We start from the raw sequence: 18,644 nt of genomic DNA on the forward strand, positions 1-18,644 counted from the left end.
CTCCGCGGAACTATGGGGTTCTGTCAGTACTGGTTTTGCAAGTTGACATTTAAATTTGAGAGACTATATTATTAAATGTATATTTTTTCAATCTAATTCAAATATATACCTGTTAAGAATATCACTATTATTAAACTCGCAGCGCTTTAAAGATGTTTTTTTTGTCTGCATTAGGTTTGCTTTTATATATACAAATAATTCAGGCGATTCAAGACAATTAAACTACTACACATGTTCCTCGTTCCTCGAGAGTCTGGAATGTTTTATTGTGGTTTCACTACGTCAAAAAGGTTGGAAACCACTGGACTAAACTAACACTGTGAATTTTTGTTGCCTACAAATCAAATGACTTTATACACTTACAGACATTTTGAGATGACTTTGCTGTTTCACATAAACTTGTTGCAAGACTGTTCTTGATTGAACTTATTTGATCGAAATCCTCTACAAAAAATAGATGACGATCTACCGGCTCTGATGCAATTTCTCGTAGTTCATCCATGTCTACATCACCCACACCGATCTGGAATTGGGCGATTGGTTTATATTCTAATAATCGCTAAATTAATTTTAGTGCATTACAATTTCAATCGACTATTAGGCTTATGAACATACTTTCCAATGTTCAAAGAAATGTAAAATGCATATTTTATCACAACTAGTTTATAATATACGTATGGCGTTATGATCGTCTGATTATTTCTGTACTTTCAGTCTCATAATATTAGTTGTGATTTATATTAGAACAAGGTATAGTATATTACAGGGTGGTCGCTATAGAAAAACAGAAAATTTGTCAAACAGCAAGCAAGCTTTTACAGGCACATGTTATATTACACTCATAGATGTTCAAAATGTCGTCCGTGCACTTTAGTATCTGGAAGCTATTTCATGCCTTCTATCATGATGTGGGTGTCAAAATAGAAATAAAATAGGACCTAAAACAACCTAAAACTTAGAAGTAATAAAAAATATCGAAGAACGAATGAGCAAGCACGCATTTTATTTGTGATCACATCTGACATTCGAATTTTTTGCTTTTATAGCGACCACCCTGTATAAAAAATATCATATAGTATAAGTAAAAAACAAAACCGCGTATGTTGTTAGATCTTTCTTCTCGTGAGCAATTCTGGAAGCTTCTGAAACAACGTCGCTTGATTTTCCATCTGTTAGTACTACTAAGATCTGAAAGTTCAAAAAAAGAGCAACATTTAGCTAAATTTCGGAAGTGTTTTGTATCTAAAACCTTTTGACAAAGCAATAGCTGAGATGATTGAACCTTTCTGGTTCGGCATAGTTTACAACTACTTAAGTTACGCATTGATTAATATGGGAACCCAAGGTGCGCCAAGTTGAAAATTTTTTCCCAATAATTTTGTAAAGCTACTATTATTCTAGCTGTGGCAGTGTCGAAATGGATTGTTTAAGGGTCATTCAATCTCTGTCTACTGCCAGCGTTAGTGTCACTTGCTCCCTGCAACACTATTTTAATTTGAAGGCTCGCGATCTTGCTCCAGAAATATTATAAATGAAAGACTGCACATATAATTCTAGTGACTTATATTCAAAGTACTCCATTTCTCCGAAAGTTAAATCGATTGTAAAATGCACGGATTTGTAAGCTCTTTCTAAATTCGTTTTCTTACTTTTTGGACTCCTTGCCTCGATCCTGACTGGGGAATCAAACTGTTTGATAAAGTGTAGTTGATTGCAAGTCCAATCCTTGTTGATCCCTTCAAATGTTCAATGTCGTTGACTGCTTGAATCGACGATGGTTTGGTATCGTATTCGTTTAAATTGAATTCTGTGACGGGTGATCTACTGTACTGGTTGACTCCTGGAATTAGAATAATAATAATTAGAGAAATTGTTATTGTGTGATTTGTGAGAAAACATTGTTGACAGAGATTGTATTGAATATATATATATATGGAATTTGGTCGATAAAGAATTATTACAAGTTTATGTTTTATAAAGTAACCGAAGTGTATATGACAAGGTATTTTATGCAGATTGATTATCTCAACTGCAACTTTTTTTCACTTACAGGATATAAACGCCGCGTTTAATGCGTTATATAAAATACTAACAAAAGCTTAGGAATTTATTCTGTGTTACATATTATTCACTCCTATTGAAACTGAAAAATCCAACTAATTAAAATTAAATAATTAATCGCCGAGTTTTCATTCATCAACCAATAATTCAGGAACTGAAACTAGCTTGTGTCTAACTACATTGTAAAGTTTGCTTGAAAAAATAATATCATAATAATATTATGTCGAATTTTTTTAAAATGACGACAGCCATGTATTGTCTTCTCAAGAGTTGGTTCATCCCTTTTCCTCGTAAACATGTTTTTTATATTCTTATTATGTGGTTTTGAGTCATCGCGCAATCTTTATGGTGTTTTGAACTTCATTTGAGAATTTGCATTCTATACTGCCGAAAACTTTGTTTTTGTGTGCAGTGTGTGTGTAGCGGAAGTACCCCGTTTTCTATAATGTCCAAATGTATTACAATATACAGGCACACAATAACAAATAAAGTAAAATAACGAAAAAGAGGAAAATATGTTGAAAGCATGATTATGGTTTTGAATTTGCGTTTCATCTCAATTATGTTAGGATTATCAAATTATGGTTTATATCGCGTGGTATACCCGTCTCCTCTCATCAGTATAGGCAAGCCACAAACTTTCCATGAAAACTTTGCATTTAGGTGGACAAGGTTTTCGAACTAGGGACCGAACATTTTGCTCAATTAATCTGGCGGGTCATGTAAGTGTGGCATTTTATGAACAATATTCACATTGTTACAAAGCAAAGCTGAAAAACAATAAGCATCATGCGAAAACTAAATCAAACCGCAATCTCAACAAATTCTCGAGCTATTTTTAGCTAACGGATCAAAATTTGGTTTCAGTTTGGTTGTGGCAGCATCAGGCGAGCCAGATTGAATTACCCAACGGGCGGGATTCGGCCCGCGGGCCGTACTTTGCCCATGTCTGGGCTAGACCAATTTATCCTATCGCAATAAAACGGATGAAGTTTGGTTGAATTGAAGCGTTTGTTACCAGTATGATCTTATATTTTCACATACAATTATTGTTCATCTTTTAATAACAGTTTGTAATACTTCATTGGGTGTTACAGTTAGATAACGTTTTGGGTTTTTTTGTGACTTCCTCCACCTGTGAATAACGATGTTTTACTTCTGTTATATTTGTGTCTTTGATTTCCACATGATGCTGAATAAATAACACTTACTTGTCCTAATGTTACCACAGTGAACATTTAAACAAGAAATGAATAAAAAAAATTCGATGCTGAAATAATAATATAGTGTATAATTTGCTCGATTCAGAACATTCATTTTATGTCGATAACATTCAGTAGACCGTGGTGAATTCCGGTCCCGGTAAAAGTCAATATTAATTCTCCGTCGACTGTTGAATGTTGATTTGTTTGCTTGGCTTAAATCAAGTAAATATGCTGGCTCACCTTGTCAAAGATGAACAAATAGACGGATCAAACATAGTAGAAAAAATAGTCTCATACTGGTATTTTGAAGTTATAACATAAGTGAATTTGTGGTAATGTGGTTGGCTGATTGGAGATAATTTTTACAAATTGGTAGACGAACAGTGGTGTCAAATGGCGCGTATATGCGTTCAAGTTAGAATAGGTGCCATACGAAACGGTATAATCTAAGACAGGGTGGTTCAAACCATGGCACGCGGGCCGCATGCGGCCGGATATTAGTGAAGACACTTCATCCACGCTGTAGATGATAAAATTAGTCAAAATATAACAGGTCATCATAATTTGAAGCGGCATTACAACACCAGACACAAAAAAAGATACGGAAAATACCACGTTACCACTCGGGAAGCAATTTTAAAAGAAACAAGGGTAACTTCTGAAGCAAAAAACACCACCCATGCAACATAACAAGAGGCTGATTAAAACAATTTGAAGTGACTAAACCTGCAGTATCCTGATCACTTTTGGGTTTACCCGAGAGCGGCGCGCCAGGCCTCTTAAAAAAATTTTGCGGCCCTTCAATCTCGCAACCTAGGACCACCCTGATCTGATGCATTCGCACATTTAACACGAGATTAAGTTTTTTTAGTTCGGTGTTTACCGGCTTATTCAACTGTGAATGATTATTATTTGGTGACACTTGGCTGCTGTTGCAAAACTCTTTTTCCATTAAATCGAAATCTAAACATTACATCACTTTTCCTAACTACCATCAGTAATTTGCCTCCACAACTTTTTTTCTATGATGTTAGAATTGAGCTCATTGTTGTTTTTATGATGCCATCATAGTAACGACCCACAACACTTGGCGAAAAACAAGAGTGATGTTGCCTTGTGAGAAAATGATATCACCTATCCCGACAACAAGGCCCAAGCCTTCCTGCTGCCTAGGGCGAATAGGGCGATACCTAACTTCAAAAATAACACGCAGATGAATAAATTGAAAGTCAAGTAAGATTAAAAGGTATGTATTATTGTACTAAATTACGCAATGAACATAAGGGCGCATTGACGGAATAGATGTTTAATAACGCGAACTCTACCACAGCAAGACATCTGCTGCCCCCTAAAACGTGCTGCCGGTAGGGGATGCCACAATGACCTCACCTAGACACGTCCCTATCTGACTAAGAAGCTTAGTTTATATTCAAATTTTTGTACAATGGAATCGTATTGCTGACTTTTGATTAAAAGTATGATTTCCGCAAAATTGTGAAAAACAAAATGTGTTCAAGTACAATATGTACTCTAGGAGTCAACCTTCTCATATAATGTATACCGTTTTCTATTGATAGTCGCAGACCAAGCAGCTCATCAATCAACAATTACTGTTTTACCACCCACCTATTCTTGTAGTGTATTGTCCCACTTCAAACATACTGATCAGTGTCTGAACCCAATCCTTCGTTTGATCAAAATTATCGCTTTGTATGCTTGATGATCCATCCAGGAGAAATTGCAGATCAAGTTCAATAAGTCCACATCCTGGAATATTTTGTAATATAAAGCAAAAATTATTTTCACATAACATTCTTGAGAGCATTAGTAAATATTGCAAGTGGAGCAACTGTTCAGCATATTTGTGGTTAGTTTGATAGTTTTGTTTACTCCGAATTACTTAGAAACGCCGTAATGATATTTGCTCATTGCGAAAGATAATTTCGTTTTGCAATATCAAAACTGAATAAAACATTATAAACTTCCAAAAATGAAAAATAGTGTAAGTGCTATCGGTTGGGCTTCTGTGGGTCTAACTACTTGTTCTTCACGAATACTTTTGAGCAGTGGTTCTCAAACTTTTAAGCCGCGCCCCTTTTTTAGAATTTGTCAAGCCTCGCGCCCCATCTCGAAAATAACTAAATAACAGTTAGTACGGCAAAAATGAAGAAATGTAAATATCTAAAATAAGGCGGGAAAGATCAAATCAGTGTCAATCAAGTCAGTTGGAATAATGTAAAAGTGATGCGGAATAATTCGATGTCTTATTCTCATCATATTTTTTTTACCAAAAATTCTAATCAATTTATTTGAAACTATGAAATGTGGTTTGCACTAACTTTGAGTGGTGTCGGTACTGATTCGGTCAACAATATTATGAGCCACAGGTTTAAAATTGCCGGCTGCTGCATCCCAGTGTCCACTATGCGATGCCCCATATTGCCATTCCATGCCGTGAGACGTCAATCCGAACCAATACGTGTGAGATCCCAGTTGGCGTTTTCCGTCAACTTTCTTCCAGAATTCTTGGTCAGTAATTTTTTCCGGCGATAAAACGATGAACACCTGACAAAATAGGTTTCATGTAGTATTCAATTGAATATTTGGTAATCATTTTGATGTCGCGGACATTCTGAAGTATGCGTACCAAGATGGCGCACAACCTGAACTCAGGTTGTGTACCAGGTTAGGGTTGAGGTTATGCGACATCTTGGTGCGCATACTTCAGGAGTACCCGCAGACTCATGATGACCATTTCTGGTTCTTCGCGACTTCCTGTCAATTGCAATGAAATCCGTTACTGTAATTCATAATTTTTTATTTGTTTTGAATTTGAGTTGTGATTTTTTGCACGACAAAATAAACGTATTGTTTATTATTTCACGTAAATTGCCGCAGAAACTATAGAATATTTGGGTTCAGTATTCTTTACAAAACTGTTCTACTGTAAACTGATGTCGTAGATTAAAACCAAAATCCATATTCTACAAATCGAGCGTTTCAAAGTTGCGTTTACAAAGAATATATCCATTTTTTCATTATTTTTATCATGAAATTAATATACCTCAGCTTTTAAAGCTAATTTGTTGTTGCTATGAAACATTGCGTATAAAATAATTTCTACCTTTACTTATTGAAAAAAAATTTAAAGAACAATCCACATCCTATAATCAAAGTGTTTTGAGGGATTTTAAACTTTGCAGCGTAATACTGGAAAGTCAAAAAGTCACATTTATAATAATTAACTCCTAACGTAAATATTTTTGTATGATAGATTTTCGTTTTATTGCAGCACTGTGATTTTAACTTATATATAATAACTGATAATCTTCAAAACGAGACGATTTTATCAATAATAACACTGCAAAATAAGATGAATCTGTTGTATATCAATTCACCTTTTCTCTCCCACTTTGTTCATCCAAATTAAAATTAGAAAAGACGTATTCTAACGATTCATTCCAGTGCGTTTTATCAATTTTTGTTCCAATTTCGATATTGCTTATTCCCCTAAAAGCATTAGCTGTAAACACAATGTTAGATTAGTTAGAAAATATTCGCCGATAAAAGCATTGATACATATCAACTTACAAAATTTGGCAAGTTCAACACTAAAAGGTCGTACGGGTAAATCAAGAAACAATCGAATAATTTACTTGGCCTTAATTAAGAATGATATACAACATATCCTCCTCATGTTCTTTGAAAAATCTGTCTGCCTCTGATTTTTTTTTGTTGTTTCATTAATCCTAGATAAGGGTCACTATTATTGCATGAAGTATATCTCATCAATCACAGATAAGAATCGAAATTTAGTTTTTTATTGGATTTAAGTTTCCGTATTTGCAAAATAGCCATCTGTATCGTCCAACACTGATCCTTACCATGACCTTTTGTAATAATGTTGTAATAATGTAGAATAATGTTTTTCCAGGTCCATTAACTGAAGTCCATTAACATCAAAAGTTATTGCAGCAATTTTACCCCGAGCTCACAATTACAGTGTACACGAAAAAGTTTTAAGGATTGCTCTGAGCAAATTGTCTCACCTTTTGTTCGACTTTCTTTGAGTAATATATTTGGTTGCGACTCGACACTCAACACCTGGACTGTTGAATAGTTTTGGCCGATGTGAAAAAAATCGACGATTCTTTTCATTAATGTTTTTGTTTGAGCTCTGGCAGTTGCATTCCAATTTCCATCGATAATAAAATGAAGATCTAACAATGCTCCAGAATATCCTGTAATAAACAATGGATACAAAATAATTTGAAAACATGTTATGATACATTCTATCTGCTAAATTTACTTCTTTCAGTTTTGGCTCCAAAAAAGCCTCTCCAATTGATTTAACAATAGTCTAGCTAGTGGTTGATGTGTTAGGCAGGGAGATTTTGTATCAGGGGCCAACAATTTTGCTCACCTAGACCGACGGGCCATGTAAGTGTAACGTGAAAAGTTACATTTTATGAACAATATTTACAGTGTTACAAAAACAAAAGGGGAAAACAATAAGCCTCGCGGCGAAACTAAATTTAATCGTAATTTCAACAATCCCTTGAGTTATTTTTAACTGAGCAAAAACATCAAAATTTGGATTTAGTTTGGTTGTCGCAGCATCCGGCCGTCCAGATTGAATTATCCGGCTTTGGCCCGCGGATCATCGTTTTCCCATGTCATTGTTAGACTCAACTGTATCGGCGTTGCAAATTACCCACGTTTGTACCCGATGTCCACATTTCATTCATATCGCAATAAATTTAGGTAAGCTAATTTGAACTTAAAGATTCTGGCTCTTTGACTTTTTCAAAGCAATAGAAAATGATTAGTTATTGAGGACTCTTTTTCGCAGGTGCGTGGTAACATATGATAAAAAAAAATATTTAAAATATTCCACAAAAAACTATTAGCTGAACGGAAAAAAAAAATTTTACTCACTTTTGAACATTCCTTGACAAATATTGTTTACCAAGATTCTAGTTTGTGCCTTAAGATCAGTGAAATCTGAAGTCACTGTTATGTGGGTTGAGAAAGGGTTTGATGATATTTGCTGGAATTCCTCATTTCTTCCGTCGGAACCGACGTTTACCTGTCAAAATACATCCGGAAAATTCATCGAAATAATTTATAGTACCGTCTGTTTTATCTGAAGTGCTTTTATTAGTAATGGTTCAATTTGTTTTATCGGAGTAGCAGAGACGGTACTGCCGAAGTATGTGAACCAAGATGGCGGACACCGAAACGTAGTATGTGTACCAGGTTAGGCCATAATTCAATTCCAATTTTCTTTATTTTTGTTCTGTTACGAATTTGGGGACTAGCCAAGTAACTAGTATTTGTACCTGAAATTATGGCCTAACCTGCATTGTACACGTAATACGTTCTGGTGTCCGTAATCTTGGTTCACACACTTCGGAAGCAACACAGAGACACTCGACTGAAGATGTTTTAAATACATTGACAAAATATTATTGTGCAAATAATAGTTAAAACATACTTGCAACAACTTACTACAAACGTTGAACAAACAAAGAAATGAAAATGATGCATATGGATACGAAATTTAGTTTTAACTTGCGCTGATCCGCGATACATCTCTATATGGAGTGCCGTAGTTATTTTAAAATAGCGAAATCTTGGATACAGCAACATGCTCAGGGAAAAAGAAATATGATAATATATAAAAAAACGATAGACGCTTCTATTTTTAACTAAAGAATTTGAAAGCGAAAATGGAAAAAATACTCGTGCACTGTGTATACTATATTTTCTAATGTATTGATTGTATTATTACTGAAGTCGTTGTATTGATTCTTGTTTTAAGGTTCACAATAATAACATTCCTTACGACAAAAATTTCGACTCCCCCAATTCGAAGATCGTTTGCAGCAATTTTTGAAAGTTCAATATCCGTAATTGTTCCAGTTGTTAACAATACGATAGTTTTATGAACCTTTTTCCGGACATCAATTTCTATAAAGAAAAAGATCGATTAGGGTCATATTTATCTTATTTTTTTTTTCAAATACATCCGAAGTAGGATTGTTAATGATGCTGATATAAGACAAGGGCGCTCCCGTAGTATGGGAACCAAAATGGCGGACCCCTGAACATAGTATGTGTATCAATCAGGTTAGGGTTAGGCCATAATTTCATTCCAATTTTCCCTATTTCAGTTTTATTACGAGTTTTATTACGGGAACTAGCCAAGTTACTCCCGTAGTACTTGGAACTAAAATTATGGCCTAACCCTAACCTGGTACACATGCTACGTTCCTGTATCTGCCATCTTGGTTCACATACTACTGGAGTACCAAGACAAGTTGGGTGAACTAGGGCAGTGGTTTCCAACCATTTTTTTTCAAGGGATCCAAATTTTTTTTTTAGACAAGTTCTGTAAAATCTAGCGACCCAGGGAAATTCTGAACGGTATGTAGTGCTTTTATGACCGCAAAATTAAATAGCTACTACAAAAACAGTCATTTTTACATTATATTTATTTCAGCATACATTAATTGCTAGTTAGTAAGTTGCTCTTGTTTGCCATCAGCGAGTTTTATGAAATCGTGGCGTGGGTTCACTTAGGAAAAATAGATGCTGCCTAGTTTTTATGCTGTGATATTTCCCGCGTACAAAATTACGATTGAGCAATATTACAATACCAAATATAAAACAATCAAAAAAATTTACTTAAAAGATTTTTGTTGGAAAACAGGCGACCCAACAATATTTTCGGGCGACCAAATTTTGGGACGCGATCAATAGCTTGAGAAACACGGAACTAGAGTGTTATGTGATCACGTCATGATTTAGTATAATTTTAATTATTGACGTTACATGAGAACTGTTATAACCAACTTTTAATAACCAATCCCACAAAAAATTACGATGCAAAAAAATACACCAGTCTCTCTATTCAACATAACACCTTGAGAAAATTTATAATTGACTCTGAACCAAGGGTTAAAAACAATTTTGTCTGTTACTCCGACATATAAAATATAACACCAGATTCAAACTTCGAAAAAATCAAATGTTGGCGTTCGCAAGCACTCTTCAACATATTAAAAACAACGCTTCGTAAATGTTTTTTTTTTTCATTTTAGTGGGAAATTTCGACTTTTTTTTTATCTTTATTGAAAGCCCGCAATTCCAATTCCCACGCTGAGAAATTCAGAAATCTGACTCCGGCTCCGGAGAGTCTGAAAATACGACTCCGACTCCGGGAAATAACGTTAAACTTCCACTACACAGCTCTGGTTACGACGACTTGCCTTCATTCGTGAACGATTTAAGAGCAACATGTCGTAAAGCATCTTCAATGTTCCTGCTTCCAAATATTGAAGAAATATATGATATGTCGTCTATGGATTCTTCCAGACTTGTTGCATCCTGTTTGTCAATAAAGATAGAAATTAATCTTAGTTTTCCAAATAATCTCCAATAGTTTCACCTAACAGAATTGTGATTCTTCAAATAAAAGTTTATAATAAAATTCGTGAAGCATTTAAACAGGAAATTTCGTTATCATTGTTAGGAAATATTTTTAAACGATAATTGAATATACCGGTCGACCAAATTTCTAAGCTATATTCTACGTCCATCCATGTAAACGTGACTGCTTTGGAAAATAAAATTTTAATAAAAACAAACATTTCAAACAAAATCTATTGTTCTGCACAAATATGGCATGGTCTGATAAGAACCCGTTCAAGGGTTTAAACACGCATCGCTAACCCCTTTCGAAACGTGGAAAACCCGAGTCGTTGGAAATATTTTGACGATTTGAGATTGCTGTCACGTTTCAATTTATCAAAAAATTCTCACCAAGTTTTCGTCAAGGTCGAATTGAACCGATGAACTATCACTGAACTCTATTGCACTGATTTTTGTATATTTTTCTCCAATCTCAAAACTGTTTGCAATGTTTTTCATCCATGTTCTTACATTCTTGACATCTTCTTCCGATATCGGCTGAGATCTAAATGTTCAGTATCAATTAGAAAAATGTTAAACTGTGTACCAAACAAAAATATGTCGCCTTTAAAAAACCGATATGACAGCATATTTTGTCTAGGATTTGTTTTATACGTTGCTCAAGTGGCGCAATCGGTTAGCGCGCCGTACTTATATTACAGATACGGAGCAGCGCGGAGGTTGTGAGTTCGAACCTCACCTGGAGCACGAATTTTTCTACTAAACGTATCTCAGACATCATAAACGAAAACCTTCATAATTAAAAGTAATCGATGATCTCTACAACACAGTGGAATTAGAATATTATGCAGTTAAGTAACAACCAAGCGAACAATATGAAAGTGGCTGGCTGCTAAGTCGATGCCAAAACTCAGAGTGGCACCTCTAATCTGATTTTGACTTATCTACCCAAGGTATAAAAGCTACAAGCTATATCAAAAAAGGGTTAAAGAAAATTAGTTGCCAATGTCAACATTTTTGTGACTGGGAACTTTTTTTTACAAAAGGTAAACTTTGAAATATTCGTTTCATCAATGACAGGTTATTTGTTAGGGAGTCTATTGTTAAATATATTTATTATGGATAATTGTATAACTGTTGGAAATGCGTTGGGCTTAGCTGTTGACGCTGATCACACTATCGTCATTCAATCTCACCAGCATATAATATTTTTATTCTTATGATTCGACAATTTCAAGATGTTCTGTAGAAGTGGATGACTTTTTGGGCGTGAAGACATGTTATCGTTTATAGTTTATTTATTTAAGGTCGAAGCTTCAAGTGTTGTCCAGATTTGAGTGCTTCCATATATCCGAGTCAGGAGACAAAAATCTGGGCGTCGACGTCGGATAAAATTTATCATTAAGTTAACCTTTAATGCATTTTATATTTGGTGTCTTTACTCTTATCCAAATATTTAAGCCAATATTTACTTAATTTATTCGGATCAAATTTTTCTGCCTGTTTGAACAGATATTTTGTAGAAAAAATAATCGGGAAAATCAATGAATTCGCATGTTGTCACTGCTTTATTAATACCTCATTACCAAATATTTTTCCAGTGTTAAGTTAATACTTTCCTGTTGATTATGATGCTTAACAGAGATTTACATATTGCTCAAATAATAGTGCTGATTCGAAGTCCTAATAACATTGAAATTCTATCGAATTTAGGATTATTGCTAAGTTTGTCCAGGTGCATCTCGGAGTAGAACGCTATAATACATTTAAAATATCTTTTTGTTCATGCATCAATAGCGATTATTTTCGCTGCCGAAACCTGTAATCCGTCCATTTAATGGGAAAGTTCTGTCTAAATTATATTACAGGCATGAAACACATACAAGTGAACATTTATCATCGACTCATGCATGTAACATGTAAGAAGGGAAATATTTAAAACAGGTTAGCTTGGTTTAAAAATGGCTATAAAAAAAGGAAATTATCATTTTCAAATAGTGAAAATTTTCCAAAGCCAGGTCACGCACACTAGCCCAGAAGCATAAATGACCGAACTTATAATTTGTTCAGATATCAGTCTCCTGTACCGGTGGTAACTGATTATCATGCCCTGAATGATTATAAACTACTTAATTCTAGATATATTTAGATTTCATGCCAAAATACAAAAAAAAACGGTGAATTTTATGACTAAATTTGTTACTAAAATATTTGGTAGTATCATAACATGTTTCACACAAAATGGAAGTTTTCAATCTCATTCTTAAAATCACTCCATCAATGTCCAGCATTCATTGTTGACATAACGGTTATCTACGATTAAACGGGTAATTTAACGTCGTTAAGGGATGAAAATGTCAAGGAATTTTCAACTATTTCAAACTATAACCAGAATGAAAAGAAGGCTGTGAGCTAGAGAATTTCTGGAATTATCATCAAATTATTATTTGTACGCAAGTCTGTATCAGGTTTGATCGGGTAAGGCAGGATTTTGAATAAATGTTATAAAATCAATGACGTGCACTCTCACTCTTTCCATCCGTAAATATTCATTAATTAATTGAATACCCAGTATTTCCAAGCCAACCAGTTTGGCACATTCTCTCTTTTGCCTATTTTAAGCTCTCAGCTCCTCCACCACTATCTATATAATAACTCTATTTGCAAATGGTATTAATCTTTAACTAAACATTGGCTTGCGCAACTTGCACTTTGGCTTCTATACATTTTGAATAGTGCATATAAGGTATGCATATGTATTAAAATAATACTGAATCAGTGAAAGTATTAATAAAAACACGTCACAAAAATGGAAAGTGAAATTTTTTTTGCAAAAATATTAAATTATTTTATGGGGAGAAATTGATTGGGAAATGTTGCACTAACCTGTCAATAAGAAAGACTAAATCCTGCTGTGCGAGTGAACATCCCCATGACATTTTGCTGCAAATTTTTTCGATTATTGATTTTTGCAATGTGCTAAAATCTGCCGACTCAAAAACCTCATCGATGTGTTTACTTCCGAACGTTGTTTTTCCTTTATAGTTTGTGGCTACTCCCCATATTGTTACGTCAGAATTTTTTATTTTTCCGAACTCCTGATCCAGTTTACATGACAAATCGGAAGAAATGTCATCATTCGAATATCCGGATGATACAGCAATAATAAAAATTGGAACATTTCGTCTCCGGATACCCGGGTTCGGTAGCTCCACATCATATCCTAACACCGTATCGCATGCATAGTTCAATGCTTTGCCGCATCTTCTCGAACCTCCTACAAGACCAGACGAATCAACGAGTTCTAAAATTTCTGATTTTCCAAAGCTGTTTCCTTCTCCGCTTGAGGAAGTTATGTTTTGTAAGTAATTAAGTACTTTTGGAACTGAGCCGTAAGTAATCACAGAAACTCGAGTTGACAGACTGTTGATGTCAAATGCATCAATCACGTCTTTTGTAAAGTCCTGTAAATTCAGTAATGTAATTCAGAAACGTGGCAGTTTTGTATTGGTCGTTACAAACTAGAAAATATGCCGGTATATAGGCTTTGATTGAAATAAATTTTTAGACACAAAAGCCAGTATGTTCATGGTGAATGGTCAATGCTTTGGTTTAACAACGGAAGTTACTGTGGATATCCAAGATATTTCATTACTTTTTTGTATCCGTGGACTATGTTTTTGTCAGTATGAGGGTGTGAATGAGCACTATTTTATAATTGTTTCTAATTCAGATGACCACAAGGCAAAAACATGGATGTGTACAACAAAAGAACTTCAGAAATTTTGGTTTTCAACCCATTTGAACCCCAATGAAAAATTGTGAAGTAACTGTAAGGCTGCACGAAGAATTGTATTGACTACAAATACGAATAAAAACGAGCATGACACTAGCAAAACGAAATGATCTTCAAAGTGGACTGTTGTGGCGAAACCCTAAGGTGCCGCGAAACTTCAGATTGGGCCAGACTGGGCTAATGTTAACTAAATATTTTAAACTAAAGCTGAATATTTTACTCACTTTCTGTTCTTGAAAGTTTTCTTCCGTCACTCCAGTAGAAGTGTCCAATATAAAAATGATGTCAAATTCCGAAGTAGCACAGCCTAATAAAATGCAATTGAAATAAAGATGACTGTATTCGTTTGTATAGCATACAGCTTGACCGACACAACCCATCAAAGCGCGGGGGTTAAAATCGTGATTCAAAGTGAACATTAGCAGCATACAAGTATAACAAGGTTTGCTTGATAAGTGTAGCGGATCATTCTTTATTTCCATTTTTCAACTGTTTCCACCTACGGATTTGATCCCCAGCCGGGGAGGAACTTCTTTCCGGGGTAGATTATAAAATTATTACTTCATTCAGAGTAGTTTTACTAATATTGTTCAGCTGGTTAATTCAAGAGTCTTGCTGCACACTAACACAAATGTATTTCTGTAACGTTAGTGTGTAGCAAGACTCTTGAATCAAATAGTATATTCATCTTTATTCTTGCCACAGTATCCTTGCGTTACACGCATACAAATCCACTTCCACAAAGGCACAGAGCAGGGAAAGATAGTTAATCTTACGTAACCCCAACTGATAGTATTGTCAAGTTAATTAGTATATTTGTAATACATATATATTTATGCACTATTCCAACTGTGCAAACGCCAGTGAGAGTTCCACTTAGCACAAGCTATAGATTCTTTGAAAATTGAAGAATAACTGAGATATGCATGGTCAGTAAGGAGGAAAGAGATTCGAAAAATATAGGCAAGAGAGATATATTTGATAAAGTTGAGAACAACGGTATTACAAAAATAATTAACATTTGTAATTTCGTGCTCAGACATCCAAATATTTTACTAGCGTTAACAAATAGTAACATATATCGTACCTGGAGAACTGATATCAAATCCATTAACCGATGCCAAGAAAATACAAATCAACGTTAGCAGAATCATGTTCTTGCTGATACTTCTAGTTCAAAGATGACCTTTTGATATAAAACACTATGTGCACATCGTATATCAAAAACTACACCGCTGAATAAATATAAAATCAAATAAAGTTAATCCTTTCCCTAAGCCTATGTAAATACCAGTCTGGCCGACCTCGGAAACTGGGAGAATTTTGGCCGTATAGAGGTTGAACGATAAGACTCAAATATTAGAATATTATTCTGAAGAAAATAATATTTTGTAGCGATCTTTGGTTATACTGCTTTTGCTTTGAATGAGCTTCTCATCCACAATAATCCATAAAGATATTTAAACACGAACTGTCAGTAGGTTTGAATTCAAGTCGATTAATTACTAAGTTATAAGATTCAACCTGTTTTTGTATTTACTAACTTCTTTTTTTTTTAATCCAAATCCAAGTACTCCCGTAGTGTGTGTACCAGGTTAGGTCATAATTTTATTTCGATTTTTCTTATTTTAGTTCTATTACGAGTTTGGGGACTGTCCGTGTTAGACAAGTGAATATACCCCTGCTTATAGGTTTCCTTCTCTTTACAGAACTTGATGTAAAGAAGGCAAACAAAATTAGGTATCTTCATATTGGTACACACACCTCTGGAGCGCCCAAATCTAAATATTGTATCTTCAACCACAAAATATCAGATTTTGTGTTACGGCCTATTTCAAATCACACAAAGTTTACACACATACAGAATTTTTGTGAATTAGAAGTAATGAGAAAGGCAATACTACTTTACCGCTAAAACACCGCACATTTTAAATACATTGACGTAGGTCTACAAATGTATACTGTTGATGTCCTAAATTGAATCGTTTTTGAAAAACCTTACAAAAGTATCTTTTACTCGAGGTTTGTAGTTTTGTTACTCATATTTCGGCGCAGTTGATAAATACTGCATCAGAATTAACATAATTTTGTATCAGTTACGCGAATGCAGTCGGATGAAAAAGCATTTAAAACAGCAGATTTATTCTTACAATAATTGTGATGAGTAGTTTTATTTATAAGAATAACATAATCTTTTTCCGCGACATAAAATGGTTAGTTTTTGATTGATCTTTATCATTGCGTCCGGATAACGCAGGATCCATAGTTATGGTTAGTTTTCGGTTTTGATTTGTTTGTTTACAGAAAATATTCAAAACTGCTATAGGCCAGTGAAGCGAAGCCGTATATACAATACCACACTCAGTCACTGGGACTATTTGTCAAAAAAAAATGAAGACTCACTCTAATCAAATGCAGAACACAAATGTTAAAATGGAGTCAATTTTTTTTATTTTTACAGCAAGCCACACCTGACGTCGCACCTGCTATAAAAGGTCGAGGGCACTCAAGTATGAAAAGATCGTGGCTCGTATATTGGTAATGACTCTGAACTTTGAACCCAAACGTTGACCCCAACAACAGCAGTCTTCTACCGCCTCTTCGGTGCTCACAGGCCATTTCGCTAATAATTAGACAGCCAGCATAACTAACAAAGACGAAACGAAACTATGCCCTTTTGGCACGTTGCCAACTAGCTGTCAATCAATCAGTCAATTAACACCTCAAATTGTGAGTTTTAGTTTACCCGTGTCAGGTCTAGGACAAAGTACTGTAAGTTATGAAGCATGAGACATAAATAGTCACTTTCCTGCCCTCTTCACGAGCGGCGGTTAGTCTGTCGTCGACATTCAACAGTAAATACAATTGCTTTCAGTCAGTCAATCAATCGGCGCCTATCCTATCAGGCTAAATGTTTTGCCCATTCTTTACGTAGACCTGTTCAACGTATATTCGGCGATCTTTCACTGTGACATAATTAGTTTACGTTATAACATTTCAGTTCTATTGACGGCAGCTCAAAAGTATGTTACGTTACTGCTTTTTTGTGTCGTAGAATTTCTGAAAAAGAAACCTAACTTAGATTTCTAACCTAACGAACAACTTACTAAGTCAGTACTCAGATACATCCATGCGTTGGATATATTCCAAATTATATTGAGTTTTTATGGACAGAAATACACTTAATTTTAAGTCTGACTGATTTCAGGAAATAGCATATTTGTTGTTAAATAGCAATTATAGCATAAGTAACTATGGAGACCATTGAAAATTGTCATGGCAACACGTCTTATTTTTAACCCCATTTTTACTTCATACCAATCGATCTTCTCACCCACGTAAATTTCTGACAAATCGAGTCGATCGGAAAAGTTCACGCGAAAGATTTGACCGCGATATAAAACTGCTGGAAAATCGACTCAGTCAAAGAAAAATGAAGTAAAATTACCTAAAAACTTTAAGTAAATAACGGCAGCAAACTTGTGCACCCAAATTAAAATCCAACATAATTGTATATTGAAATTGTATACTAGACAACAATATGTACATTCCATTGACAGGATTGAATAAACATACCACCCAGTCACTAGACCAAGTTAATTTTTTTATTCTGGTTAAAACCCAATTTCCACGTAAGCTCTAAAGTTAATCTGTTTATTTATTTGTTAGTTTGCGATTTAAATAAATAATGTCTTTTCATTCACATAGTTCCGGTTTGATAATATGATACGGTTTGTCATTGTCTGCCTTCAGATTTATGTGTCGGTTTGACTGATCACATTTGTTCGTTTTATCGATAACAAGCATACCTCCCTACGGAGATAACCACTTGGCGCCGTACTATTATCTGGTGGCCCTTGTGTTCTCTCTTCTTTTCTAATAAATAGTATTTCTAATAAATATTTCGGTATCACAGGCGCCCCCAACTCTTGAGTAACTAACTCTGACCAAATGATGCATTTCGATTTCATATAGACTTCATTTTCCCTTCTATTTTAGGTACTTAATATTTGCTATATAATTTGCATTTTATCCATATATGACACTGTCTTTTTTACTTTTCTTGATCAAGCTTCCTATGTAGGAAAAGTAGAAAAATGTCTTTGATTACTATTTATGCACAGTTCAATCTGGAGTCCGGATTC

At 34.7% G+C, this 18,644-nt stretch overlaps 1 protein-coding gene and 1 non-coding gene across 3 annotated transcripts in view; one reads left to right on the forward strand and one right to left on the reverse strand.

Moving 5' to 3' along the window:
- Positions 1-15,735, reverse strand: part of LOC120346134 (collagen alpha-6(VI) chain-like) — a 31,332-nt gene extending 15,597 nt beyond the window's left edge. For both annotated transcript variants that reach the window (XM_039415794.2, XM_078115393.1), the window contains exons 1-14: positions 15,587-15,735; positions 14,724-14,806; positions 13,590-14,167; positions 11,094-11,247; positions 10,541-10,658; positions 9,115-9,239; positions 8,205-8,355; positions 7,316-7,507; positions 6,665-6,789; positions 5,606-5,831; positions 4,893-5,033; positions 1,650-1,840; positions 1,096-1,188; positions 364-523 (exon numbers count right to left, since the gene is read on the reverse strand). In XM_039415794.2, coding sequence (XP_039271728.2) covers positions 364-523; positions 1,096-1,188; positions 1,650-1,840; positions 4,893-5,033; positions 5,606-5,831; positions 6,665-6,789; positions 7,316-7,507; positions 8,205-8,355; positions 9,115-9,239; positions 10,541-10,658; positions 11,094-11,247; positions 13,590-14,167; positions 14,724-14,806; positions 15,587-15,653 — 2,404 coding nt within the window. In that variant the 5' untranslated portion in view covers positions 15,654-15,735. The remainder of the gene's footprint in view (positions 1-363; positions 524-1,095; positions 1,189-1,649; positions 1,841-4,892; positions 5,034-5,605; positions 5,832-6,664; positions 6,790-7,315; positions 7,508-8,204; positions 8,356-9,114; positions 9,240-10,540; positions 10,659-11,093; positions 11,248-13,589; positions 14,168-14,723; positions 14,807-15,586) is intronic.
- Positions 11,361-11,450, forward strand: Trnai-uau (transfer RNA isoleucine (anticodon UAU)). Its single transcript is given in 2 exon segments — positions 11,361-11,398; positions 11,405-11,450. It is a non-coding gene; the product is annotated as a tRNA-Ile (tRNA).
- Positions 15,736-18,644: the final 2,909 nt, after the last annotated feature.

The sequence above is a fragment of the Styela clava genome, chromosome 8, assembly GCF_964204865.1.
Source record: "Styela clava chromosome 8, kaStyClav1.hap1.2, whole genome shotgun sequence".
Classification (NCBI taxonomy): Eukaryota; Metazoa; Chordata; class Ascidiacea; order Stolidobranchia; family Styelidae; genus Styela; species Styela clava.